This window comes from Brachyhypopomus gauderio, chromosome 3, assembly GCF_052324685.1.
Source record: "Brachyhypopomus gauderio isolate BG-103 chromosome 3, BGAUD_0.2, whole genome shotgun sequence".
Lineage (NCBI taxonomy): Eukaryota > Metazoa > Chordata > Actinopteri > Gymnotiformes > Hypopomidae > Brachyhypopomus > Brachyhypopomus gauderio.
The window spans coordinates 26,469,892-26,497,449 of NC_135213.1; the positions used below are offsets into that span (position 1 = coordinate 26,469,892).

At 41.7% G+C, this 27,558-nt stretch overlaps 4 protein-coding genes across 6 annotated transcripts; 2 read left to right on the plus strand and 2 right to left on the minus strand.

Annotated features, from left to right (window-relative positions):
* The first annotated feature begins 580 nt into the window (after positions 1-580).
* rfng (RFNG O-fucosylpeptide 3-beta-N-acetylglucosaminyltransferase) lies at positions 581-7,999 on the plus strand. Its single transcript, XM_077000788.1, has 9 exons — positions 581-1,024; positions 1,497-2,005; positions 3,137-3,185; positions 3,359-3,461; positions 3,764-3,917; positions 4,393-4,478; positions 4,597-4,762; positions 5,843-5,928; positions 6,609-7,999. Exons 2-9 carry the CDS (start codon positions 1,583-1,585, stop codon positions 6,673-6,675), a joined length of 1,134 nt encoding a protein of 377 aa, XP_076856903.1. The 5' UTR covers positions 581-1,024; positions 1,497-1,582; the 3' UTR covers positions 6,676-7,999.
* Positions 8,000-8,511: 512 nt separating this feature from the next.
* Positions 8,512-11,762, plus strand: dcxr (dicarbonyl/L-xylulose reductase). Its single transcript, XM_077000789.1, has 9 exons — positions 8,512-8,886; positions 9,050-9,139; positions 9,350-9,447; positions 9,619-9,773; positions 9,888-9,930; positions 10,013-10,112; positions 10,369-10,433; positions 10,832-10,949; positions 11,217-11,762. The coding sequence occupies exons 2-9, from the start codon at positions 9,088-9,090 to the stop codon at positions 11,318-11,320; spliced, it is 735 nt and encodes a 244-aa protein (XP_076856904.1). The 5' UTR covers positions 8,512-8,886; positions 9,050-9,087; the 3' UTR covers positions 11,321-11,762.
* A 1,448-nt stretch (positions 11,763-13,210) lies between these two features.
* rac3b (Rac family small GTPase 3b) lies at positions 13,211-15,261 on the minus strand. The gene is given in 6 exon segments (XM_076998484.1): positions 13,211-13,345; positions 13,981-14,077; positions 14,079-14,089; positions 14,396-14,458; positions 14,559-14,667; positions 15,188-15,261. Coding segments are annotated over 6 exon segments (489 nt in total).
* A 3,821-nt stretch (positions 15,262-19,082) lies between these two features.
* Positions 19,083-27,551, minus strand: lrrc45 (leucine rich repeat containing 45). Of its 3 annotated transcripts, none has more exons than XM_077000792.1 (18): positions 27,406-27,551; positions 26,442-26,729; positions 25,070-25,131; positions 24,920-24,990; positions 24,574-24,752; positions 23,650-23,778; positions 22,899-23,011; positions 22,756-22,814; positions 22,544-22,621; positions 22,209-22,344; positions 22,023-22,100; positions 21,539-21,650; positions 21,385-21,455; positions 21,177-21,269; positions 20,984-21,076; positions 20,668-20,841; positions 20,125-20,272; positions 19,083-19,404 (listed from the first exon to the last, which is right to left on the minus strand). In XM_077000792.1, exons 2-18 carry the CDS (start codon positions 26,671-26,673, stop codon positions 19,208-19,210), a joined length of 2,025 nt encoding a protein of 674 aa, XP_076856907.1. In that variant the 5' UTR covers positions 26,674-26,729; positions 27,406-27,551; the 3' UTR covers positions 19,083-19,207. The 3 variants fall into 3 exon arrangements, 2 of the variants coding, with proteins under 2 accessions (XP_076856907.1, XP_076856906.1); XM_077000791.1 differs by having other exon boundaries at positions 20,984-21,097; XR_013130107.1 differs by having other exon boundaries at positions 19,267-19,404; positions 20,642-20,841; positions 20,984-21,097.
* Between the last annotated feature and the right edge of the window lie 7 nt (positions 27,552-27,558).

Below are 27,558 nucleotides of genomic sequence, written 5' to 3' on the forward strand. Positions count from 1 at the left end.
GTGTGTGTGTGTGTGTGTGTGCGCGTGTGGGGGGGTGTGTGTGTGTGTTGAAAAACAGAATATATATAACATAAGTTATGTTAAAATTATGAACGAACATATGAACGAATGAATTCATTTATTTCCCTCATAGAATATTTGTACTGAGCTGAGCTGAACAGTGGAACTTCTGCATTTGGGCCACCAGATGTCGTAAGTTCCATGAAGACAGAGCTGTGTATACGTTTTATAGGAAATGTAAGATTACAAATCTAACTAAACGATCGCAATATTCATATATTAAAAGCATTCACATGAATTGCTACTAGCAATAAATAAAACATTCGAATTACTGATATGCTCTGAAAAACGAGTCTTGCCGTTTAAGTCTGTTTTTTTTGCTACGGGCGTTCATTCATCTTTCGTGCACATGTAACAAACTGATTTCTATTCCGATTTAAAAGATTTTTGCACAGTTGGCTGTTTTAAACAAGTAAAACTTTCACATTCTGATTTCACGTCCAGAAAACCTTTGCGCGACTACAGTAAATACGGTACTCCCAATAACTCAATGTGTTTTGGCATGCGCCTTTGGTAGAAAGGCGGTGTAATTCAGACTGTGAGATTGCGAGATCGCTCCAGGTCAAAACTCAGTTGTTTGTGTGTAGGGAAAACAGTGTGCGTCTAATGCAGTGACAACGGTGCGTGTCTGATTGATGCAAACAGTGTTGACGAGGGTGCGAAGTGAATAACATTTGAATGAACACGGGGCAAAAGCCAGATACGTGCTGATAGATTTACGTTTTGTGTTTCGGTGCCCTCTAAAGAAAAGAAAGGCAATAGTCGACGCACACGGTTACATTTTAGACTTTTTAAAGTCGATCTGTAAAATGGTATGTACATTTTTGTAATCTAGACCTAAGAGCAGGAATCGTTTTCACTTCAACTTCAGAGCTTTGTTTCGGGTTTTGACGTTTTTCGAAAGTAACGAATATGAAGACAGACGTAAGGAGGAATAATTCTGCTACCCCTCCGCTTTTCCGGGGTAAGAAACTATCTACCCGTTAACGTTTTGAACCGCGTGAAATAATCTCCTAATCCGACAGGAATATTGGTGGTCTTTGTCTGATGCGCCTTGACTGGACGTCTTTGGGTTGTTCGGGAGGAGCTACTGGCTAATTAGCTAACCATACAAAATCGACTTTGTGTTAAGTATTAAGTGCATTTAAGTTCGTTTGTTTAGCTTATTTGTCTTTTATTTTATTGGTTATGCAAAAATACATTCATTTCATGAGTTTCCCTGTAAATATGAAAGGCGTAATACTAACTGTTGATAAAACTGTTGCTTATCTCAACATAAACGCTATAACTTTAGTGAAACTATTGGAGTGCATAGCAGTTAACTTGCGCAACAATCTTTTCAATTTTCCGAAACTAATGCGGTCCAAGTGCCAAAAGTCTCTTTAAAATGGAGTGCGATGTTTCAGAGGCTGGTTTTCAATTTGTTTCTTGTGCAGAGTCCAAATTGTTACAGTGAAGATGGGCACCGGACAGCAGAGGTGGCTAAGTCCCGGTGGTTGAGCTGGCACTGACCACAGGAAGCATGCATTTGTTCCCTGTTGGCATTAGCAAACGCTGCTTCCTACTGTCATTGGCCCTGTGTGGGCTGTTGCTGCTCCTGATCCCCACTCTGCAAACGCCCCAGCGCCAGGGGCAGCGCCCCCAACCACAGCCACACGCCAAACTTGCCAGGCCAAGCCATCGAACCCCCAATGTCACCAGGCACCAAGGTGCTAGTAACGGCAAAAACACACACACCACCCAGCTCCCCCTTCCTTGGAGCAGACGTCAGGGACCTTGGCGAGTGCCGGAGAAGGACTCTGCACGGGCCATTCCCCCTGGTTCTCAGTCCAGAGAGCCTCTGGAGCAAAGAGACATTTTTATCGCCGTCAAGACCACGAGGAAGTATCACAGATCACGCCTGCAGCTGCTTCTGCAGACCTGGGTGTCGAAAGCGAAGAAACAGGTAGGGTGAAGAATCAGGGTACTTTTGTCATTCCATCATGTCAACACACTCAATCAACAGTTCAGCCTTGTTAGAACCAGACTGCTCTTGCAGAAGAATTACATATCCGTGTGGAGTATACAACATTCCATTGCAATGAGCTGTAAGGAGTTGTGTAGGATTCCAAGTCAGGCCATATTTTATCGTTTTATTTATTTGCTTTCTACAATATCCATATATTTCTGCGCTTCATTCATTTATTAAGGCGATCCTGCATGTTTACTCTAGCAGGTCGTTTCTGTTTAGGGACTACAGGCAGCAGGAGAGTGCAGGTGAGGTGAGGGGGGCCGTGGTAAGTTTTAAAGGGTCTTAATGAGAACAGCAGCTAGTAAACGCCAGCCAAGGGGAGAGAAGAGGCAGCTGCTCTTTGGCTGTGTGCTGGGTGACACTACAGCTGGGGGGAAATGGGGTAATATTTAGAAGAGGGTTTCCTTTTTTTTCCCCTCACTCTCTATTGATGTGCCCTCCATGACCTGCTCCCCCCCCCTTCAGAGATGGACTTTCCTTCATATGTCTTTGGTCTGTGTGCCAAGATATGTTTTGTAGCCTTTTACTGCCATTGATAATGTTTGGATTGTTTAATGGATCCCTAAAAAGATTACCCTTTTCAAAAACGTTGCAGCAACACCCCAGTGGTGTAAGGCAAAACTAGTATCTCAAGGTGGTTTTAGACCAGAGCTGAGTCAAGGATCTCTGTTATAGTCTCCTTCAGAGTGGCTGGCTTTGATTAAGGAGCAACTCTGCATACATGTGGCCTGGCCGGCATCTTGGACGGGTGGTGTTTTGGTAGATGGCTGAGCTCTGCACAGAGGGTGTGGAGCTGAACAGACAGGGGAAAGTCCATAGGAAAGAACCTGCCTCCAGAGAACCTCCAAAAAGATCTCCAAAGAGGCTGGTTCTATTTGCACAGTCCATGTGTCAAGCAGACTTTCCATCTGTTCTCCTTGGCTTTGAGGACTCTGTCTCTGTTTACCTGTGTCTTTGCTTTGTCCGTGTAAGACAGAGCATTTCTGGCCATTATTCACTGTACCCCTCCAACACTAGACTGTATTCCAGGTAGGAGGCAAATGCTGATAAATTTCTGTCTTTCAGACATTTATCTTCACCGATGGAGAGGACAAGGAGCTGAAGCAGAAAGCAGGTAATGCAGTGGTCTATACATACGACCCAGACAGAAATGCATAGCTGTTGAGCCAACCCAACACCCCCTCCCCCCTGTAAATTTCAATCAGCTCTCTTTGTATCCTGTTTCTGTATGTGATTACTGTGTGTGTGTGTGTGTGTGTGTGTGTGTGTGTGTGTGATCTCTCCAAGGAGGCAACATTATCAACACTAATTGTTCAGCTGCACACACCCGTCAGGCCCTGTGCTGCAAGATGTCTGTGGAATATGACAAGTTTATTGAATCACAAAAAAAGTTGAGTTATGTCCTTCAGTGAAGAACTCCAGGCCTGCGACTTCCTCCTTGTAACATGGGGTGGTTCGCTTCTTCTTCTTGGGAAGAATAGTTGCAGCATATGTTTTCGCTTCCTGTGTTAGATTATTTCCTTTCATAATTTCCAAATGTACTGTTGCACTAATATCACTGCATTATATTCCTTTATGTATGCCAGGTTCTTGTTTGCATGTTCAGATGTGCATGTATACTCAGTGATTCACAGATAAAATTCGCAAAAAGGAATTTCATTGTTCCCTTGACATCCTCTCTGTCCACTCTAGATGGTTCTGTCACATGGATGACGATAATTACGTGGTCCTCCCCAGCCTGCTGCGGCTGCTTTCCTCCTACTCTCACACGCAGGACGTGTATCTGGGCCGGCCCAGCCTGGACCACCCCATAGAGGCAGCTGAGAGGGTCAAAAGCGACGGCTCGGTGAGCTCTTATGCTTTCAGAGGGGAAAACGATAGGGCAGCTTTGACAAAGAATCCATTAGAACTCAAACCAATAAAAGCCCTTACTGACCAGCTTCCCCTCACGTTTGGCAAAGCACAATTTCACAGGGTTTTTGAAGATACGTGAGCTTGATGGTCTGGTCATTTGTTCAAGTGGTGCCACCAAGGAAATTTGGTTCAGTTTTAGTTTTACTTTGAAAGCTGTAAACCAATAAATGGAAGATGCATATTTTCAAAGGTATCCAGTCTTGATTATCCCAGTTCCGTCAGGTGGAGGGATGCGTTATTCATTCAGTAAAGATTCCTGGATCAGAACCTGCAACCTGATTCTTTAGGTGTATGTGCACATTGTTAGTAAGACTGCTGACATTGGGAGTTGGGTAGTTACTGCTGGGTAGTTACTGTCAGGTTGTGGTCAGCAATCTTGTCAGTCATGAGTATCCATTGTTTTTCAGATGTCAGTGAAGTTCTGGTTTGCCACTGGAGGTGCTGGCTTCTGTATCAGTCGAGGTCTGGCTCTAAAGATGAGTCCATGGGCGAGGTACTGAAGAATTTAATCACCTTTTCCAATGTTCTTGCATGCTTTGTGTGCATGTACCTAGAAGTGCATGTTTTAAGTGCCATTGTTTCTATATGCAACGTGATGTTTACTCTCCCAGTCTGGGGAACTTCATCACCACAGCGGAGAAGATCCGCCTCCCAGATGATTGCACGGTGGGTTACATCATCGAGGCCCTGCTGGAGGTGCCACTTACACACACACGGCTTTTCCACTCACACCTGGAGAACCTGCAGAGGCTCCCCACTGCTGACATTCTCCGACAGGTAAGCAGCACACACAAGGCAGGCCAGCCTAGAAGATTTTTACTGACTAGTCCTGACTAACTGACTAGCAAGATGGCCCTTTGGTATTTATTGAAATTGTTCCAGTAATATTTTTTGTAAAGATAAAATTTAAGTATAAAAAGTGTAATTTGTAACTTAAATCAGCCATTGTTTCCCTTATGTAATGAAAAGTGTATGTAAAAGCAGTCTTATTCAAAGATATACATACATGAACATAGATGTCTGTTCAACAAATTGTGTCTTTGATGTACCTCAATGAATGTCCGCAACAACAAGCAACATATCTAACCAGAACTAGTCTGTTTATCACATGATTGGATTTCTTAGTTAATTATTATTGAGAATGTTCTATAAAAAACACTCTATATATCATATTTCATAGTACACCGAGACGTCTTAAAACATTTTCAGATCTTCACATTTCTGGCTTAATTTTTTTAATTCTTGGATTGTGTGTGTGTTTTCCACATTGCAGAAATCACATTATAACTAAGTACGTTTTCTCAAGGATACTGCTATGGATGTTTGTGACTATCCCTCCCTCTGTCTGAAATTTGCATAAACAAGAGATGCAAGGCAGTTCATGTCTAGTAGTTATTGTTGGCTAAGGCTGTATTTATCAACAATGAATGGTAGACATGAAGATGCAAAGCACAAAATGAACTAATATTTTGGCATTCTGTGTAGCAAATTATCTTGTAAGATAGCAGGCCCTCCAAAAACAGGTGATTTTCTCAGCAGAAGGTCACAAGATGCTCCAATTCTGTGCTTCCTTTGGAGATTTCCATCAGCACTTTACCCTTGACACACTTGATACAAATGATACAAACATTTCATCAAGAATGTGTGGAGGTTAGAAAAAAAGACCTTGTGGAAAAAGTAGTTGGTTGGGAATTTAAAAAACCTGAAGGAGTTTGATGTAAACCCAGCCTTTTCCATCCTTCTTTTCTGCCAATAAGTTGTGTAAATACATGAGATCAGCAGTAGAATCTGCAGTATCAGTTTTATTTTTAGCCCGTTTTATCTGAGCTCTGTGTTCTGATTTGCGTACCCCTGTAGGTCACCCTCAGCTATGGTGGCATTGAGAACAGGAGGAATGTGGTCAGCGTTGTTGGAGACTTCTCCTTGACTGAAGACCCTTCACGGTAAGGCTCATGTTTGGTTGTCTCAATCCCACAATCACAGTTTGGTTGTAAACATAATGTTAGGTTGTTTTACTGCTGAAACTATAATGATAGTGGTTTAAGTGATAATGTTAAAAATACTGATTTGCTGGGTTTTGATTGAAAATATATAACGTATTAATGATTGTCTGTGAGTTTATACACTCCCAGTCAAAATTATGGATAAACCTGCATGTTCTTAAACATAAATAGTACATTTGTACAAAATGTTTAATCCAATGGATTATTCTTAAATTTGATTAAAGCTAAAATTGTTTGGGAAAGGTGTTATATATTAATTAATTCTCAGCACGCACATGTACACACAATTTTTAAATGCACCATCTGCAAATTTAGGTCCACACTCTAGAAATGCTCTGCAAATATGAGAATGTCTTCAGGACTGATGGAAAAGTATCATAGCTTCATGAAGCTGCTTAACAGAACACCAAGAGTGTGCAAAGCTGCTATCAAAATATAGGATAGTTACTTCAAAGAGTAATTTGTTCATTAGAGCATAAAAACACATTTTGATGACATTCTTTCATTGGTTTGGTATCTTTCCTGTTTTTTTATGTTTAAAATGTGTCCAAACGTTTGTCTGGTAGTGTATATTGTTACTGCCTTACTTTAACACTTTTTTTGGTCAATTGCCCTTGCAGGTTTAAAACGGTCCACTGCCTGCTTTACCCTGAGACTGACTGGTGTCCTCACAATATTCATAACTGATCTCAACATGTATCTCAGCATGCATCACTGTGGAGACTGTCCATCTCATTTTCTCTTCTGAACTCCATTCCAAAATCCTGTTCAATGGTCAGCAAATTGTCTGCCATCACATTTAAGCACTATTGCATTTGTATCTAATGTACAGGACTCCTGGAAAAACTGTGGTACGGCATTGCATTTTACGTTTAGTTTTTTTTTTTTATGTATGTTTGCTGAGGTTAAACAGGGTGACAGTAATTTATTATTTTTTTTCCTAAAACAGCTTTTTTTATGAGGATTCTGAAAATTACTGTGATGTTTGCCTTTCATTCTGAGTGTGTAAAGAAAGTGTTCTTCTCCCATACAGGTTGGGTTTAGTTTGAAGGCAAAATTCACTTCACAGTGCATTGGCTGTCACGATCATCAAATGTAACTTTTTAGACCCCACAGAAGGTAAACATATTAAAGTCAAGACTGTAAGTCAGGCTGAAGTTAGCAGATCTCATTATATAGCCACAGATGTCAGTTCAATCTGTACTAGGGTTTCCTGGGGCCTTTTTTAAGCATTGACATAACTTTTAAAGTTAAAGGATGGAAAATGGTGCCATATTCCAAAGTCTGTCTCTATCCTACTTTGAGTTATACCTCAAGAGTTACTGGGAATGTTAAGAGGGCAATGCCCCTCCTTTCAGGTCATCTCATAATTTTTAATAGAAGATAAGGAAACTGTTTGTGATTTAAGGATGTATTGACTCCAAGAGGTACTGAACCCATTAATTTAAAGTTAAGGTTAACAAAGGCATTTGGTATATAATGGGCGCATTGTGTTAGCATATGAAGGAATGAAGACTTGCGAGTCAAAATGTGGCTTTAGCTGAAAAAGTAAACTTCTACCAAAGTCAGTCATGATGACCTTTTACATTATGGAAAACAAGTGTTATTGGAATGAGTAGATTCATGTTGGCTTTTGTATTTTAGATACTGCACTATGATAACCCTCAAAACTAAAAAAAAAACATTTCAGAAAGATATACTAGAAGGATAATTGGGGGTTGTTTTTGTTTTTTTTTTTCCTGAAATACATATTTTAATACAAATCTTCATCGTTTATATGTAGATGTGCCTTCTCACTGCAGGTCAGTGGCTCACATGACAATGCCAAAAATTAGGCTGGGGTTTCACAACATTTCCAAGAGTCATCAGTAACAGGGCGTTTGGTAGCATATACTACGCTACTCTCTTGTAGCACAAATGTCATACAGCTGTCAAATGTCTGCTGTCAAATACTATTATGATTAGACTCTGTCGTCTTGTGTTTCCCTTGTAAATAAACATTGATGCAGAACTTGTGTTCACTAATTGCAATTAAACTGAGCTGATTTTATTTATGTAGGTTAGATTACATGATTTTTACAGCCTATTTAAAACAGTTGCTTGGTGGACAGTAGATTTTGTCTTTGGAATAGGAATTCCTTATTGCCAAAATGGAGAAAACACACAAAGTGGCCTCAAGGCAGCTCCTCGTATCTATGCAATTTAGATTTAAAACAAGGCGAGTAATAACAAAAGAGCGATGACTAAAGTTTACGAATTGTACTTTACCACTAGGAAAGAAATACATCGGTGTTTAAAAAAACACTGAGCCATACAGAAGATGGTGCTCGATAACCCAGTCCTTTAAGATTCATGAAGTAAAGCAAATATTTTCAGTATTGTATGCAAAAACACGTAGGCTATACAATTAAAAAAAATCTTTTTGAATGTGACCCTTGTAGCTGTTTGATCTTAACTCCTGGGTACCCAGCTGCGGTCCTGATGCTCTAGCGCCCTGCAGACTGAGTTTTGTACCTAGCACCACGGCTTCTAATATAAAGATGTTACAAAAGGTCTTGGGTACTTGATCAGGAGTGTTTATGTGGGTTTGAACTAAGCTCTGCAGGGCGGTCGATCTCCTGGACCTGACTGGAATACCACTGCCAATTTCCCCCATGAAAACTCACGTTATGAGATCATTTGTTCGGCACGTTTTATTACTTGACCATAATACAAACACTTTATTTTCAGCCTTCACTATGATCTAACTGGTTATTATGTCCAAAGTAAACACTGTCAATCTTTCGTCGATAAAACCCTTGTTGACGTCGACAACTTTTTTTTTGCTAAGTCATGTCCTTCCTACACTGTCACGTGAGCGTGGTCCTGTTTGCTCATTCGTAGCTTAAACGTGAAAAGGTATGGCAAATTTTACTTTAAAGTGATTTTATAAATAGTATCATTTACGTGTCCACATTGACTCCCGCTTCTATATTGTATAATATGGCGGATTTTTGTCTGGTTTGCAGTCGACGCGGGCACTGCAAACACAGCCTCATTAAAGTGTTACCTCCTTTCGTAGATTATTGAGTTATTGTATTGGATTTTCCATCGTCAGCCATGGAGATCACGTTTACTGGCAAGCGAGCATTAGTGACAGGAGCTGGAAAGGGTAATGCTGATTCTTAAAGATCTGTCGATTTTTAAAGATTTTTTTACATGTATTTTTGCATTAGTTTAAAATATGACCTGGCTAAAAACCTTAGTTTTATGCTTATGCTACATCAAATTCAATGTGATTTTGTGGTTTGCTTATGCATTCGAGGCTTTGGAAGCGTATTCAGTTAACTTACGTATTGTTTGCTTTGCCCCTATCTTCTAGGCATTGGTAGGGCCACCGCGCTTGCTCTGACTCGTTGTGGGGCAAAGGTCACGGCTGTCACACGCACAAAGACTGACCTGGATAGCCTCGTGCAGGAGGTAATCACCCCGAACGCTCTCTAGGTCACGGTCCAACACACAACTCCCTGCCTAGCTATTGTGTTCAAGCTGGCATCGTCTGCATTCCACAGCGCGTTGCTCTTTTATTCTTTCCCCGCGGCTCTGCCGTGACAGCTGAGAATCTCTTTGTTTTTGTCCTTTGATCTCCAGTGTCCTTCCATCAAGCCCGTGTGCGTGGACCTGTCGGACTGGGACGCCACAGAGCACGCGCTGAAAGACGTAGGGCCTGTTGATCTGCTGGTGAACAACGCAGCCTGTGCCGTATTGCAACCCTTTCTCGAGATCACACAGGACCAGTTTGACATGTAAAAAAAGTCTCCGTTCCATACCAGTACATAGTCTTCAATTTAAGATTTTTGCCTCTCTTTTTTTGCTGTGACACAACAGATATAATAATAACTGCATAAATATAATTGCAGGTCGTTCAATGTCAATGTGAAAGCTGCACTGCATGTGGCACAAGTAAGAAAAGCCCATAAATGCTAAAGGAACAATGTGTGATTGAAGCGGCACAGTATGAACCTAACAGTGCTGTTGGACTTAGATTGTAGCCAGGGGAATGAAAGCCCGCGGCAATGGTGGCTCCATCGTTAACGTTTCCAGCCAAGCTTCACTGTGTGCTGTTGCAGACCATGCTGTGTACTGTGAGTACAATGATCCACTCATTTATAGAGGCTACAAGCTTTCTTTCTCATCATGTATCTCCCCTATTATTGTTCAAAAATATAACTATTTTACTATGAAATGTTGTGATGGGCTGTTGGGATGCCTTGGAGCATGTCTCCAATGGTAGTAATGAGTTTGCTGCATCTCTTCACTCCTTGTTCTGATATACTTATCAACATGTTACAAAGGTATTTGATTATGATGATGTATTTATTTATAACTGTGTTCATGAAGGTGCCACCAAAGGAGCTCTTGACATGCTCACCAAGGTGATGGCACTAGAGCTCGGCCCAGAGCAGGTGGGTCTTGCCAACGCAGCTGCACATCCCTGCCATTCTGTACCCTTCAGTCCAGTAGGTTGGGCAGCTGCACGTTTTACTCCCAACACCAAGTGTGACGTTAACTGTGCTTGAGAAGTCCAACATGTGGACAAATCTCTGCCACATTGCAAACGTGCTGCCAGGAGCTATAAATCTCAACTCCCACAGCTCGTCCACGTCATGGGTCCCTTTTAAAAGGGCATCATTGTTTTGGTTTTTTTCCCCTTTTTTAATTGCTTGAATATGTAGGCACTAAATATTCACAATTTTTTTTTCTTCATGACATTTAATGCTGTTGTTTGCAGTATGATAGGAATTGGTGGTTATTGCTCAAGTGTGGCTAAACTGCCTGTATTTGTTGTATCTGATTTGCGCAGATTCGAGTGAACTCTGTGAACCCAACTGTGGTGATGACAGACATGGGAAGAAAAGGATGGAGTGATCCCGTTAAGGCCAAAGCTATGACGTCTCGCATTCCACTTGGAAAATTTGCAGGTTTGATGTTTATCGCACATGTAGGGCTGTACAATATTTTGCTACAATGAGTTATGAAAACATAGCCTTGAAAACCACATCTAGTTTTGACCTACTCAAACATAGTGGCAATTCTGTCCTCTACACAGAATTGCTAAACCCAATATGTACTTTGCCAGATCTCAGTGTTAGTGGAACTGAAAATGTAGAAATCTAGTCAAGTTTCATTATTAGTCACACTGTCTATATTCTACAACTCATTAAAATCTTGTGTGTCCCCTGCCACAGAAGTGGAAGATGTAGTAAACTCCATATTGTTCCTGCTGAGTGACAGAAGTGCCATGACCAATGGAGCGATCCTGCCTATAGATGGAGGCTTTCTGGCCTGCTAGGTCAGCAGTTGGACGGTTGCCATTACTGTGAGCTTAGCATACTGTTAGAGAATTCAGAGAGGGAAACAAATGACCTAATGTGATATTATCTGTAGTGTATTCCACTGCTATTGTCTAAAGAGCATAGTTCAGGGTAATGTGATCTTAGCCAGGGATAAGACCATGTAGCTCTAAGATAATTAGAAAGTTCACAAAATGATGTCGCTGAATGTTGTCGACAATATTAGCACAAGCATTACCTCACCTCCCAACACTAATAGGATCCCTCCTGTCTTCCAACACTGGTTTCTATGGACAATGCAGGTGCTTTTAACCTTTAGTGTTTGAGGGGAAGCACCTGTATGGGTCAACTATGCCAACTGCTTAGGTATTACCGTCAGGGCTGTTCTATTTTGGTATAATTCTATATGTTCAATAAACCTCCATTTCCTTATCAACTGCAGTTTTCGTGCTGTGATTCTTGTGTGGTTTATTGGTCTCTTGGTCACCATAGATGATTGACATTGGGTCAAAAGTTGATATGAATACTTGACCACATGCAGCATGATACAAGAATTTTGAAGTTACTGGTTCTCAATTATTGTTAACCTAATAACTCTAAAACAAGTAGGGGAAACATATTTACAGATTTATTAAATGAAGCGTCCTTCATTGAAAACATTGAGATTTTAAATAACTTTTCAGCATCTGGAAATGTCTTTTGGCAGATGTGGGCATGTCCTGTTTGTCTTCCAGCTTTAGAATGATCTACAATCTAATTGCAGTGCTACAGCACCTGGGCAAGTCGAGCTCATATTCTCTCTCTCTCTCTCTCTCTCTCTCTCTCTCGCACGCACGCACAAACGCACAAATACAGCTTCAAAAATGCAACCAAGGCTCATATCTACACCTCACACAACTCTTAAGCATGAAGGTCAATTGTCTGGGCTCGAAAGCTTCTCTGTATGTGTCAAGCAAATCACTTTTGTAGTGTGTTTACACAACCATTTAAAGACTTTTTCACTAACCCTACTTTTAGAATTCAAAAATGCTTGGACAGTATAGCCATATGAATAATTCCTAATTACCTAAATTAATAATGGGTCTACCATTAAACTTCCAAAAGAGTGCACAAAGCTATACTTCATTCACCAAGTTCCAGCGTTGAACAATTTATACACCCACCAAAGTGCTTTGTAAGTGGAATGTCTTTGTATAACTTTCATAGATATCTTGTGCCACGGAAAAATATTTACAATTCATAATTTATAACTGTGGTTAAAGAGCACCACAGCAGTGAATGAACATTTCAGCAAAACTGTAAGAGTGAATGTGTAGTTTTCCAAATCTTTGTAATGCCACAGACACTGGATTTACCATGTAAAGGTCTCAGAAACAGTGAAAGCGTCATATTAAAATCATAGAAAAAGAAATGATTAAAAAATATATACTGCAACATCTCTAAACGATTAACACCCCTTTTGGGTCACATAGACTTATTATTTTCCATGTGGAAAAACTGTTGGAGGCAGTGACGGTATATATGGTCTCTGGTTGGAGGCCAATTATGCACCTGTCGCAAGTGGAGGAGCTATACTTTTTTACTTTTATAAGGCTTTATCAGAGGGGTCCATATACAAATGATGGACGAAAGGAAACATATTTTCTCTTAAAATTACCATTTCCGTTGGGGTGGCACTAGGGGTAGCAAGGGCTCTGTTGGGGGTGGCAATTGCCACCCACCCCCCCCCCCCCCCCCCCCCCTTTGGCTCCACCACTACCTATACCAGTGCGTGTTTCTCTGGAATTCATTGTAGTGCTGCTGTAGATTTAACGTGGTTTGGCCAGGAAGCCGCCGACGGCATTTTGGAGACGTCCCCCCTACACCAGCCTTCAGAACATGGTGTTTCTTCACCTGCGGGGGCAGAGGACGTCACGGACGGCCTCGTCGATCACGGTCTTGATACCACGCTGCGTCAGGGCCGAGTGCTCCAGGTACTTCACGGCCCCAATTTGCCCAATGTTAAAGAACAATATGTGGGACAGCTCAATCCAGTATACTATAGGACATATGTATACAAGTGCATAATTATAAGAACTGATTAACGCAACGGGGTTTGGGGTAGTGAAAGAATAAAGCAGTTTGCTGGGACAATCGTCTGCATGTAAGGCTTTTATTGTTTCTGACAACTTGGTCACAGCACACTGGCCCACAGTATCTCCACATGCTTCATGTCACAAAGGAGCCTTCTGTTCCATCGGATGGGTGGTTTCTCATGCGGTGGCCATTTTGTTTGCTGAAAATCTTTCTAGAGCCCCCTCCTCATGATTCAGACACTAGGCCTCTGTGTTACCAGGCTCAAACACAAATATCCCATAAGCCCACTGGGCCTGAGAGTGCCACACATTTAGTCTGAACCTCCACCTCAATTAATCAAGAACAATTACAGATTACTAAAGCCTTTCTGAACATGACAGGTCACTTCAGGTCACAAATGGTTTCTCTTTTGCATTTGTGCTCACTTTAAGTCATACTGTCATGTCTTTCTAGATTTTTCTAGATTGTCATATCTGTCTTGAATCCTGAATTGCTCTTGGTTTATACAAATTACACTACAATGAGTATGCACAGACCAAAGGATCTGGTAGAGAACTAAGGCCTTCCGTCCAAAGACATGCACACTCCTTGCTTGGGAGCCACTGTTTTACTGTTTTAGTCCTTGAAGGTCTAATTTGGTGCCATCTAGGATGATAGGTGTGTTAGGACAGAAGCCTTTCTTGTGGATACCACTGTAGGCTACAAGTTATAGAAATGAAAGTTTTTCAGGTGAGGGAATGGAAGGAAGAAAGGAATAGGAAGAAGGTAGATTCAGTGACAATAGAATGAAATACAATCATAATACAACCCCAAATTCCTGGCAGTTAATACATGACTGTGCTCATAGTCAATGAGTCAATACACTATGTTAATTCAAACATGTCCCTTAGCACTCACAAACGGTTGACAAAAGCCGTTCATTAGCTACAACAAGAAGTCAGATTTTTAGGTGGCACACTGTGTCAGCCACAAGGTAAAGAATGACAAAGAGCACAAACCTTTGCACGGCCATTCTCAAAGGATGCTGAACTCACTAGGGAGAAGCATATTAGAAACACATCCTGCCAAAAAGCAACAATAAACAGAACGAAGGAGCACCCTGTGAGCATCAGAGACTAAAATCGCACGAGTCATTTCAAGCACAGGCATGTAAATACACACCATCTGTGGATACGACAGTGGGCCGAGGAGGCCGTGGTCTTCCTGTCCAGCTGTGTCCCACAGGCCAAGATTGACTGGTTTCCCATCTTGGGTGGAGTTGTTGTCAAATCTGGATCAGGTTGTGAGGAAGAAAATATACCCCATAATGCCTTTTTTCATGGCATGATACATGGAGAATTGTATTTAATTTTGCTACTTTCGGTTTGTGCATGCAAAATACCTCAAACATTCCATAATATGACCCTTATTTTAGATTAGTGACCATAATTAAAGAGTCATTTATCCATGCAGCAAGCACGAACACTGAAATGCTTCCATCACATTCCAAAGTGTCACTGATATAAATTCCATTTGAGTTGCGGAACTGAGCAATGACAAGAATCTGACCATAGGTCATTACTTCCAAAGATGGTCTCGATGCATACATGGTAATGCTAATCAGTGTTTCTTTGTGGTGATGTAATACCACATTCCCCAATCTTAAGTCATTGTGCAAATGGGACCAAACAGAACATTTTCACTATGTCTCATGGGCAGTGGACTGGGGGGACATGGCTTTGTTTGAACATGCCAGTGTTGACCAAATAGGTTCATGGTGGGAAGAGGAGGGCCAGAGTGAATGTGCTTACATGGTGGGTATGTATTCTCCAGGGAAGGCATTGGTGGTGTAGCTGATTAGAAGACAGGTTTTACCCACAGCCATGAAGAGAAACACAGAGGGTTAGTTAAATTACTTATTAAATGCAATATCAAATATATTTGTGCTTAAATTTGCTTTATGCATTTCATACAGAGGTGAAAGTTCAAATTGCAATATATAGCTGATTTAAAAAGGGTGATATCAAAGAAGGGGTCCTATGTTAACATGTACAGGTACATCTCAATAAAATAGAGATTATTCAATAAAAATTATTTAATTCAATACAAAAAGTAAACACAGATTTATTAGAATGATTTATTAAGGTCTTGTTTTCAGATTTAAGTCAATTTTGCATTTCATTTGGAAATCAAGGTCCCAGAGTCATCTACCAGGAAATATGAGAACACTTAATGCTTCCCTCTGCAGACAAGCTTGTTGGAGATGGAAATTTCATTTTCCAGCAGGACTTTGCACTTGTCCACACTGCCAAAGAAACAGTACCTGGTTTAATAACCAAAATCAATGTACCTGATTGGTCAGCACACTCACCTGACCGATTCTCTATGAGGTATCGTTAAAGAGGAATAAGAAAGACACGACACCCAACAGTGCAGATGAGCTGAAGGTTGCTATCAAAGCACACCTCACATCATAAGACCTCAGCAGTGCCACAGGCCGGATTTGATGCAGTAATTTGTGCAGAAGGAGAGTTGACCAAGTATTGAACGCATTTTCTGTACATACTTTTCAGTAGGTCAACATATCTGAATAGAAAATATTTTTTTCAGTTGGTCTTATATAATATTCAAATTTTCTGAGATAATGATTTTAGGTTTTCATTGGCTGTAAGCCATAATCATGAACATTAACAGAAATAAACACTTGAAATACACTTTATTGCCAAAAGTAATCGCTCACCCATCCAAATGATCGGAATCAGGTGTTCTAGTCACTTCCATGGCCACAGGCGTATAAAATTAAGCACCTAGGCATGCAGACTGTTTTACAAACATTTGTGAAAGAATGGGTCGCTCTCAGGAGCTCCAGAATTCCAGTGTGGAACTGTGATAAGATGCCACCTGTGCAACAAATTTCACAAATCTATTTGTGAAATTTCCTCGCTCCTAAATATTCCAGTCATCTGTCAGCTGTATTATAAGAAAATGGAAGTGTTTGGGAACGACAGCAACTCAGTCATGAAGTGGTAGGCCACGTAAACTGATGGAGTGGGGTCAGTGGGTCAGTGGATGCTGAAGCGCATAGTGTGAAGAGGTCGCCAACATTCTGCAGAGTCTATCACTACAAACATCCAAACTTCATGTGGCCTTCAGATTAGCTCAAGAACAGTGCACAGAGAGCTTCATGGAATGGGTTTCCTGGTCGAGCAGCTGCATCCAAGCTACAGTGGGGAAAATAAGTATTTAGTCAGTCACCAATTGTGCAAGTTCTCCCACTTAAAGATAAGAGAGGCCGGTAATTGACATCATAGGTAGACCTCAACTATGAGAGACAAAATGTGAAAAAAATTGAGAAAATCATTTTGTCTGACTTTTAAAGAATTTATTTGCAAATAATGGTGGAAAATAAGTATTTGGTCAATAACAAAAGTTCATCTCAATACTTTGTTGTATATCCTCTGTTGGCAATGACAGAGGTCAAACATTTTCTGTAAGTCTTCACAAGGTTGGCACACACTGCTGCTGGTATGTTGGCCCATTCCTCCATGCAGATCTCTTCTAGAGCAGTGATGTTTTGGGGCTGTCGGCGGGCAACACGGACTTTTAACTCCCTCCAAAGGTTTTCGATGGGGTTGAGATCGGGAGACTGGCTAGGCCACTCCAGGACTTTGAAATGTTTCTTACGAAGCCACTCCTTTGTTGCCCTGGCAGTGTGCTTGGGATCATTGTCATGCTGAAAGACCCAGCCACGTTTCATCTTCATTGCCCTTGCTGATGGAAGGAGGTTTGCACCCAAAATCTCACAATACATGGCCCCATTCATTCTTTCATGTACACAGACCAGTCGTCCTGGTCCCTTTGCAGAGAAACAGCCCCAAAGCATGATGTTGCCACCCCCATGCTTCACAGTTGGTATGGTGTTCTTTGGATGCAACTCAGCATTCACTGTCCTCCAAACACGACAAGTTGTGTTTTTACCAAATAGTTCTACTTTGGTTTCATCTGACCATGACATTCTCCCAATAATCTTCTGGAACATCCAAATGCTCTCTAGCAAACTTCAGACGTGCCTGGATATGGACTGGCTTAAGCAGGGGGACACGTCTGGCACTGCAAGTCCTGAGTCCCTGGCGTCGTAGTGTGTTGCTGATGGTAGCCTTTGTAACGTTGGTCCCAGCTTTCTGCAGGTCATTCACTAAATCCCCCCTTGTGGTTCTGGGATTTTTCCTCACCGTTCTTGTGATCATTTTGACCCCACGGGCTGAGATCTTGCGTGGAGCCCCAGATCGAGGGAGATTAGTAGTGGTCTTGTAGGTCTTCCATTTTCTGATTATTGCTCCCACAGTAGATTTCTTCACAGCAAGCTGCTTGCCTATTGCAGATTCAGTCTTCCCAGCCTGGTGTGACTGTTTGAGGTTGTGGGCAGGTGTCTTTTATACTGTTAACGACTTCAAACATGTGCCATTAATACAGGTAATGAGTGGGGGAAAGAGGAGCCTCTTAAAAAAGAAGTTACAGGTCTGTGACAGCCAGAAATCTTGCTTGTTTGTAGGTGACCAAATACTTATTTTCCACCATTATTTGCAAATAAATTCTTTTTATAAATATATAAATAAATAAATAAAGTCAGACAAAATGATTTTCTCAATTTTTTTTCACATTTTGTCTCATAGTTGAGGTCTACCTATGATGTCAATTACAGGCCTCTCTTATATTTTTAAGTGGGAGAACTTGCACAATTGGTGACTGACTAAATACTTATTTTCCCCACTGTATACATCACCATCAGATGCAGTGGTCTAAAGCACGCCACCACTGGACTCTAGAACAGTGGAGGTGCGTTCTCTGGAGTGACTAATAGCGCTTCTCCATCTGGCAATCTGATGGACGAGTCTGGGTTTGATGGTTGCCAAGAGAACTTTACTTGTCTGACTGCATTGTGCCAAGTGTAAAGTTTGGTGGAGGGGGGGATTATGGTGTGGGGTTGTTTTTCAGGTGCTGGGCTTGGCCATCTCATCCAACATCAGTATGTGACCTCACAAATGCGCTTCTGTATGAATGGGCAAAAATCCCCATAAACACACTCCTAAACCTTGTGGACAGCCTTCCCAGAAGAGTTGAAGCTGTTCTAGCTGCAAAGGGTGGACCAATGTCATACTGATCACTATGGATTAGGAATGGGATGTCACTTAAGCTCATATATGTGAGTCAAGGAAGGTGAGCAAATACTTTTGGCAATATAGTGTAGATGACGCTGTTTGTCATGAATCTATATATGCATTTCAATTGTATTGAATTACTGAAAAATTTACTTAGAATATCAAATTTGAGATGGACCTGTAACTTGACCTGTTAAAATGTTTTTGATTGAAATAGCTTTTGATTTTAGTAAAATGCTGCAAATCACTTAATGCTGCAAATTCAGAAAATGACCATTTGCAGGGCTTCACAACCTATAAAATGTTTAGAAACTGTTGTGCGTTCAGTTTTGAAATAAATACTTATCATTGGGATGCTTGTTCAATAAAATTGGATTTATATTCTAACAGTTCATAACTTAAATTCTACTGACCATCATTTGAATTGACCATTTAGGAAAATCTGAGAAAAATATCACTTGCTTAATAATTTGGAACACTGTGTACATTTGCTTATCAGAGGCAATTTTGGGGGATCTTGAGCTATTCCAAAGAATATACTGTCAGATAGAATTTTTAAAAGCAGTTTTATTATATAAATGTCAGATAAAATAAATACAAAAGACTTAATAAAACCCATAGAAAACAGTCAAAGCATGTGTCTATATTGACTTCTGGCTGGGGGAAGAGGGCTCACTTCTTGGGGCTGTAGTGGGTGAGCGGGGAGCCCTGGACGTAGGTGAGGATGGCGTTGTGAAGGAAACTGGCCCTCTGAGCCTCGTCCTCCCTCATGCGCTGGATCTCTCCCTCACGCAGCCGCACACGCTCCTGCAGGGACGACAGCTCGCTCTCCTTGTCCAGGAGGGTGTCCCGGTGGCTGGACACGAGGGCTGTTCGCAGGGACACACACACACACACACGATGTGAAAGTAAATGATCTTAATAGTGCAATCATTATGAGAACTGTCCCAAAGCTGCCAACATTTTGGCAACAAGTGGTTGGTCTGTTAGGACTGAGGACAAACTTTGCAAGTGCGATAGCAGGAGTACATGAAGAGGACAGCGACTAGATGGACCAGGATCTCAAAATAGCAACTTTGTGTTTAGAAATTCTAAACAGATGTAGATTGAGGAGAATTTTGCTGCACATATGTGATTTTAGAAGAGCCGAAATCATCAACTTCAGTTTTATGAAGTTGATTTGTGAAAGTTACAATTGCTTTATATTTTTTCGCAACTAGTTGTTGTCGGCATACTACACTTTCCACTGAGGTTAGTGAGACTCTTTGTGTAGTTTAACATGTCTGGCCTCCTTTACATTTACCTTGGGCCTAGCTGAATGTACTGCAGCATAAAGTTCACGTCACTATTGTAACTTTCTCAATAGGACCTACATACCACGTCACACGTTTGTCATGACATAGCAAACATACTTTGAAGTATTATGCATGTGGCATGTTTGCATGTCTGTTCTGTGTAAAAAGTAAAAGAATTACATGAATGAATTCATGATTCATTGACTAAACGTTGCATAACATGCCCTTATTATTTTTGGTAGTAGTCATGTGTAATAAGCTTCAGGCACTGAGGTTTTATTTGAGTAACCTAACCTTTCATCTCTCTCTCCAGAGCAGCGACCTTCTCCTTCAGGCCACTCTGGGCCGTTCTCTCTGCCTGTAGGTGGCCAATCTGCTCCTGCAGCTCCACCCTGACCCGCGTCACCTCTGCCAACTTCTCCTGCTCCTTTCCCACCAGATCCTACAGCCCACAATGGTGCAACAGAGGAATTGCTTTAAACCAGTGAAAAACAAGCAACTTTAACCACATGCTTTTTATCATTATTATTATATAACATCTTAAGGCATATTCAAAAAATTCCCTTTTGATAGTTACGCTGTGGACAAACAAAATCAATACAACAAAGTTCTGATAATAAAATACTGCACTGAGTATACTAACTGTATTAATTATAAACCAAAGGTAATATGGGCAAAGGGTCCTCAATACTCCTTTCTTTTAAACCAGTGGTCAAAATCCGAGAAAAACGAACATGCAGAAAAGAGGACTGAGGGCAATTGAGGGCATTTGAGGGCACAGAGGGCATGCACGTGCATCATGATCTCATACATCATGCTTTTAGCAACTACCGCCACCTGCTGCATCTCGTCGATCCTGCGGCGCAGGGAGTCCATCTCGATGGTGTGCTGGGTGGCACGGGCCTGCAGGTCGGAGATGGTCTGCTTCTGCTGGGTGCAGCGCCCCTGAGCCTCGTCCCGCGCCTGCCGCGCGCCACGTAACTTCTCCTCCAGGCCACTCAGACGCTCCTGCTGCAGGATCCACACAGACATGTTCACGCTGTGGCAGATTCGTCTGCATCGCTAGCACTGTTGATTTACAGCATTCGTGTCACGTGGTTGTTTCTCGAGGTTTCGAGTGATGTAGTGTCGTGTGATAATCCACACCGCCTACCTCCTCCAGGCGCACCTGAGCGCGCACTCTCCCCAGGTCCTCGTCCGCCTGCGCCCTCTCCGTCACCATAGCAGCCTTCACTCGGCTTACCTCCTGCATGGGGGGGGGGGGAGGCTAAGCAGGAGCAAACTGCTGTTTCACAGCTCAGAATCTCACCAAATAGAATATGACAAAACCAGTAAGTTAATGGTACCTCCTCCAACTGGAGTCGCTGGCCCTCCAATTTGAGAATACGGTCCTGCAGAGCTCTCTCACTCTCCTCAAGATGCCTGTTGACATGATCCACCTACACAGAAAAACACTGGGTAACGGCATATTCTCAGCCACAGCATTATGAGGTTTAATGTCCCCAGAAAGGAGTAAATTAAATTGAGTATGATGTTCCCAGAAAGAAACCCCACCTCTTTCTGACGCAAACTGTCCATGTCCTCAAGTGCTTGTTTTGATCGTCTTTTCTCCATGTCCAATCGCTCTAGTGGATGTGGAAGAAGCCCTTCAGTATAAACACTCAGCATTTGTGTGTGTGTGTGTGTGTGTGTGTGTGAACAGTAAAACCTTCAGCTTGTGCCAGGCGTAATTTCAGCTCTGCAGTAGAGTTGGTGAGTTCCTGCTTTACACTGAACATCTGATCTTGCTGAACTTTGCAGCGCCGCTCACTCTCCTCTAGCTGCATGAACACACACACACACAAAGTCTTAGATTAGTATCTCTGGGGGTTATCCACTGACTATACCAATCAGCAAAAATAATTTTATTGCTTTTAGTTTAGCACTTCCTCTTTCCATGTCTTATATATAGTGTTGTATTATTGTGAGTGTTGACTATTTGTCTGATGCTCTGTGTGTTTGCAACTGTAAGCAATGTTGGGGTCGTGGAAAGCACTGTATAAATACTGCGTAATTATTTATTATTGTTTTTATTATTATTAGCAGTAGTAGTGTGCTGTTGACATACTAGACCTACTTGTACCAGCCAATACATGTCCCAATGTATACCACACAACAACATTCCACTAAACATGGCCTGTTTGCTCTACCACCTTGTTCTTCAGCTGGAGGTTCTTCTCCGAGAGACTGTTCACCTCTTTCAACAGCTTCCCTTCACGCTGAACACTCTCCTGCACACCAAACAAACCCCAGAGTCAAACAAAGTCTTTCCACCTCTTCCTTGTATGTGTAAAGCAGACTCAGCACAGTGAAACAAAGGCTGCATAACTGAGCTGCACCTCGAGCTGTTTCTTCATGTCTCTGGACTGCCTGTCCATCAGCTCCGTCTTCTCCAGCTTCACCTTGGTCAGCAGCTCTCCCAGGTTACTGACTTTTTGCTCAGACAGAGTCAAAGCAGCTTCGGTCATCTGCAACCTTAACCAAACAGATTCTTGTGGGTTTTATTACCCAAAACCAGAACTCACCTTTGTAGATGTATTTTTAAGAAATGCAAGGCCTCAATAACAGAACCTGAAGAGACTGGACTCTAAAAACACAGCTGACTCGCTGTAGCCTGAAATGCTAAAGTTCTTTTAGCCTATGGATAGATATGTAGAGTTTGTGGCCTGTGTACTTGGCTGTGAGGGAATTCACAGCCGATTTCCGCTCGCTGAGGGCCTCCTGGAGCTGTCCCAGCTGGATCGATGAATTCCTGAACCACACACACCAGAAACGACCAATCAGTTTTCATACAGCCCTTTCACAAATGCAAGCATGTTGTTTTATAAAAAATGGATTTTGTTTCCGACTGCACAAAATGTTTGAAGCGATAAAAGCCAAACTGACCTACTGCTCCGTCCCATCTCGTCTCTCTGCTTATCGATGGTCTCCATCAGGCCCAACATCTGCACACATCCACGAGAGTGTTACAAACTCACCGAAAGCCAAACCCTTTGAGGCAGAACTAAGAGCGGCGCAGCAGCACTGACTTGACGACCCTTCTCCTCCTTGAGGATCTGGATCTCCTTGGTGAGCACCTGAGCCCTGGTCCGGCTCTCCCGCAGAGTGGACGTCCTGTCTGCGTTGTGGTCCACGGACTGAGCTGAAGAGACATAGGTAAGGTCAGGTCACGTGTTCTGTGCTAGGGCTGAATGATGTAGTGTGGAAACTTTCATTGCTATCATTTTGGGATAAGTGGTGGGATATTTGTAAAGCAAAACATTTTCACATATTGAGAAAAGTACAATTCAGAGTATGGTGACAATATAGCTGCATATTGCAAATGGCAACATCATATATTTAAAAGGCTAAAATTATTCAGACCAAAAAGTAGGCTGTGTTTTATCAAAACAAACTCAACCTTAAAACACCGATCTGCAATGAGGGAAGATACCACAATAATGATAATGTAATAAGACTGCAATAATAATTAACAGACAATACACTGCACAAATCTAGTCTTTAATGAAAATAAGACCAAAATGTATAGCATCAAATACTGCAGGCAAACTTGTAAGTATTTGTAATAAGCTTGTATTTGAGATCACTGCAAGCTACCTTTCACTGTAATATACACTTATCAGCTACTCTATTAAAAACACCAATTAACGGAAACATCTTGTAGGTTTGTGCTTAGAGAATATCTAATAAAGTGGCCAGCAAGGATAAGCACAAGGGAGCAGTTTATGAGGGTATATTGGTCTTATGTGCGCAGTCTGGTGTCCGCATTGTGCATCTGACCGATGGCTTTCAGGATGTCGCTAGGGACGTTGTTGCCAGCCATCTCGAGCTGGAGAAGAGTGCGGTTCTGCTGCAGGGCGTCCAGCAAGGACCGGCTGCCTAGGAGACCCATGTTGTTCCACCGCAAATCTGGAACACACACGCAATCACACGCACATGTGCAAACACATTCCTAAGACAGTGAAATGGACAAAAGGGCTTTTTGACAAAAATCAGTGAAAACAGTGCTAATGCCGTCAAACTGAATCTGCTACGCTACACATGATTATAAACAAAAAATTGAATAAGATACACATTAAAAAATAGCAAATTTATATTGACAAAAATATGCTAGAATTGTTTGTAGATCACTTTATAGAGTGCATTTATAGCTGTGCAGAGAAACCCTTAGTACTTTGTCACTGTACATCACTGTATGATATAGTACCCAGGGTTGCAACTACATACTTTCTGAGGTGTATGCAAACATACTATCGGCGCCCCCCGCACTCCACCCTCACCCCCCACCAACTCGGCTAATAATTTTCTGGCATCGATTTGGCGCCCCCTCTAGTGCAGCGCCCCTATTCGTCGCATACGCTGCATACCCCCTTTTTGCGCCACTGATAGTACCTAAGTGTAATTGCACTTCTAGGTATTGGCACTGATTCCTGTCTGTTAGTATTCTGGTTCAAGCAAGGTATGTTGAATTCTGACCAGTCTACTGTACTATCTAGGATGTATTCTGTGAGCAAATGGCAAAGTATTTTAAAAGAGTGACTTCCACTAACATTTAGGCTGTTAACCTTCTAAATACTTAAGACTTGAAAGAAAAAATATTAAATATTTTAAAATAGCATGTTATTTTTGTTAGAGACAGAGAGTGGGAGAGTGAGAGAAGATTATGACCACTATATGGTTCTGTGGTTCTATGACAACACCAACCAAGGTGTTGGAGAACAGAATTCCTTTTGAGAGCCAGCGCAAGCTCTGCTGCCCCCTGATGGTTGATTTGGTTATTGCGTAGATCAAGCTGGATAAGAGAACTATTGGAGGCGAGACCCTCACAGAATATGGAAAAACCATCTTCCCACATCCCTAGAGCATTCCACTCCAAAACAAGCCTGCAAATAAGACAATGTCAGATGATAAGAAAACCCTGCCGAACAGCTGTTACTTGCATTGCATACAATACATTTCAATAGATTATTTTGTGGCCAACAACAAATTAAATCAGAATTAATGGGAGGTTGCACTCTTTGCTAGAATCAATATACATCTGTACACTCACCTTTGCAATGCCTTGTTCCTCACCAGCAGCTTCCCCAAAGCCTCTGCTCCTGCTCCTCTTAAGTTGTTTCCCTAATAAAAAGGGAATTACTACTGAGAATGTACTCAATACATGGCTGTAAGCATGCTGTAGTCTGACGCAAAAGCTTACCTTAAGATCCAATACTTTTACCATGGTGTTGGAACACAGCCCACTTAGGAGAAGTTTGGCACCTGTGAATGACAGGTCCAGAAAAGGTGGTACTGAGTAAAGAGCACACGGGCTGTAAAGTGAGCAGTCAAGCCCTGCCTCTGTCACAATAAGACTGAGCCAAATCCAAGAGGACCAAACATGAGACACAAAGAACTTATCTATGAGATGAGTAGGTGGTATACTGAATAATTTTAACACAACCTGCATAATCATACCAAATCATTGCCTAGTATTCAAACACTGCATTGTTAGATCTTCTTCTTCTTATATTGCAAGTCACAGTTCTTAGGACTGAGCTGCAGTGTTAATTTTGACAGCCATTTTTGATTTAGTTTTAGTCTTAGTCTTTTGACTAAAATGTAATTTAGTTTTAGTCATAATTTAGTCTTTGGATTTGTTTTAGTCTTAGTCTAGTTTTAGTCGACTAATTATCATTAGAATTTAGTCGACTAATTATTCAAAGAATTTAGTTGACTAAAATATCTATGGTGTAATAGTCATTATATACTCTTGCACAAAATGAAACATTTATTAACCAGTTACAGAATATTATTGTTTGTATGTGCAATATATACAAAAACACATTTCCAAACAACTTTGTTGACCTGAACTTATAGTTATTGAGCATAACAATAATAAACCATTGATGACCAGTAGGTCCGCTCTACCTGAAAAGCATATGTAGTTTATGAACAATGCATATTACATTGTATATAAAACTGGGCGCCGTAAAAACAACAATGCCATAGACCGCTGATGTCGTTTCATTTGTCGTTTTTTTCCCGACATCATAGTCCCGCATGGTTTACACACCGTATTCTTTTTCTCAAAGTCAAAGGAGAGATGTGTCCATATTTCGCCGCTCATCTTTCTCCCTTTATCCACTGCTGACTCAGTTGAATTTCACGAGTGGCCACAGTTCACCGGCTGGTTTGGTCTTCCCGGGTTGTGTGCGATGTGAAGACGTTAGTTCTGACTGGACGGTTACCCGGTTTGTTCCGCCTCTCCGTGCACGCTAAAGTATCGGTTGGATCTCTTTTTAACTCATCCCTCCCCACCTTTCACTAAACTAAATCAGGTCTGATTGCATGTCGTCGCTGGCCAATATTTTCGTCTCGTTTTTATTTGTTGACGAAAATGTCAATTAATTTCGTCATCGTTTTTATCCCTTCGCATAGTTTTTATTTAGTTATCGTCTCGTTTTCGTCATGAAAAAAGGTTCGTTGACGAAAACTATGACGAAAATCATTCGTCAACGAAATTAACACTGCTGAGCTGTTCTTAAAAAAACACAGAAACGTGTCCATTTCCAAGACTGAGGGCCACTCACCTTCCTCGCTGAGCATGCAATCACTGAGCACAAGCTCGGTGAACAGATTGTCTTTCTGCAGGGCCCGGCCCAGCACACAGCAGGACTCCACAGTCAGACTCTGGCCGGTCAGGTCCAGCCTGACGCTGCTGGCTGCAGACCGGGTCTCGTGGAGCTGTGCGACCAGGGACTCCTGTGGCTCCGTGCCTGCCTCTTTGCACAGGCGAAGATACGTCCTCCTGAACTCCTCCATCCTGAAGAGCAAGTGACCAGGTGCAGCTGCCTCAACCACTCTCCCTGCACGCAGTGCTGTAGAAAGACAAAAGACTAATCGGTGTGGTAGTCAAGTGGGTGGAATGGTTAAAACGGACATAATCAAGGGTGGATGGCTTGAGTGGGAAAATCCAACAATTGGATGTGAACAGGAAAATTAAGTTCACGGAGGTTCTCCTTTGTCTGATTATGGTGGTGCCTTGTTTGCATTCTCACGTGCGCCTACACCAGAACCCAGGTCTATGTTCCCTGCCTGTGTCCGACTGATTCATCAAAATACTCCTATTTGTAATGTAAATGCAATCAAATGATTGCAAACGTGGCAGCAGTTCGTCTGCGAGATGTGTGCTCTTTCGTGAATACTTTCAAGTCAAGTGCACTAGCAAACCACCAGTAAGCGTTTGGAAATGTCGAAAATCGTAGCTAGCCAAGAATATTTACACATTAGGAAACGTAGGCTGCTGGCATGCTAACTAGCTGGTCCAATAAATAAAAAACTGGTTATTCATTCTAGATAACGTTCATTCAGTAGGGAATGATTTGAGAAAACTGTATTTATACACGTATGTAGCAAGTTTTATGCAACTTTGCAAGCTATGCAATTACAAAACTAAGCTAGCTAGCTAGAGAGCTACAAGTTAGCTAAAAAGTTGAAGAATAAACACCATTCCTTCTTCCTGAACAAGAGATGGTATGAATAAAAAGACCTTACACTATATCGTTAAAGTACATATCTCGACAGCAGGTAAATTGACATTAAAGTTGGTTTTCTGTCAGGGAAACTGTTTCTTTTGGCAGTTGACATGTATCCAGGAAGGAAATCACGTGCTACCGCTGATGATGGGGAGTTCTGGGAAATGTAGTA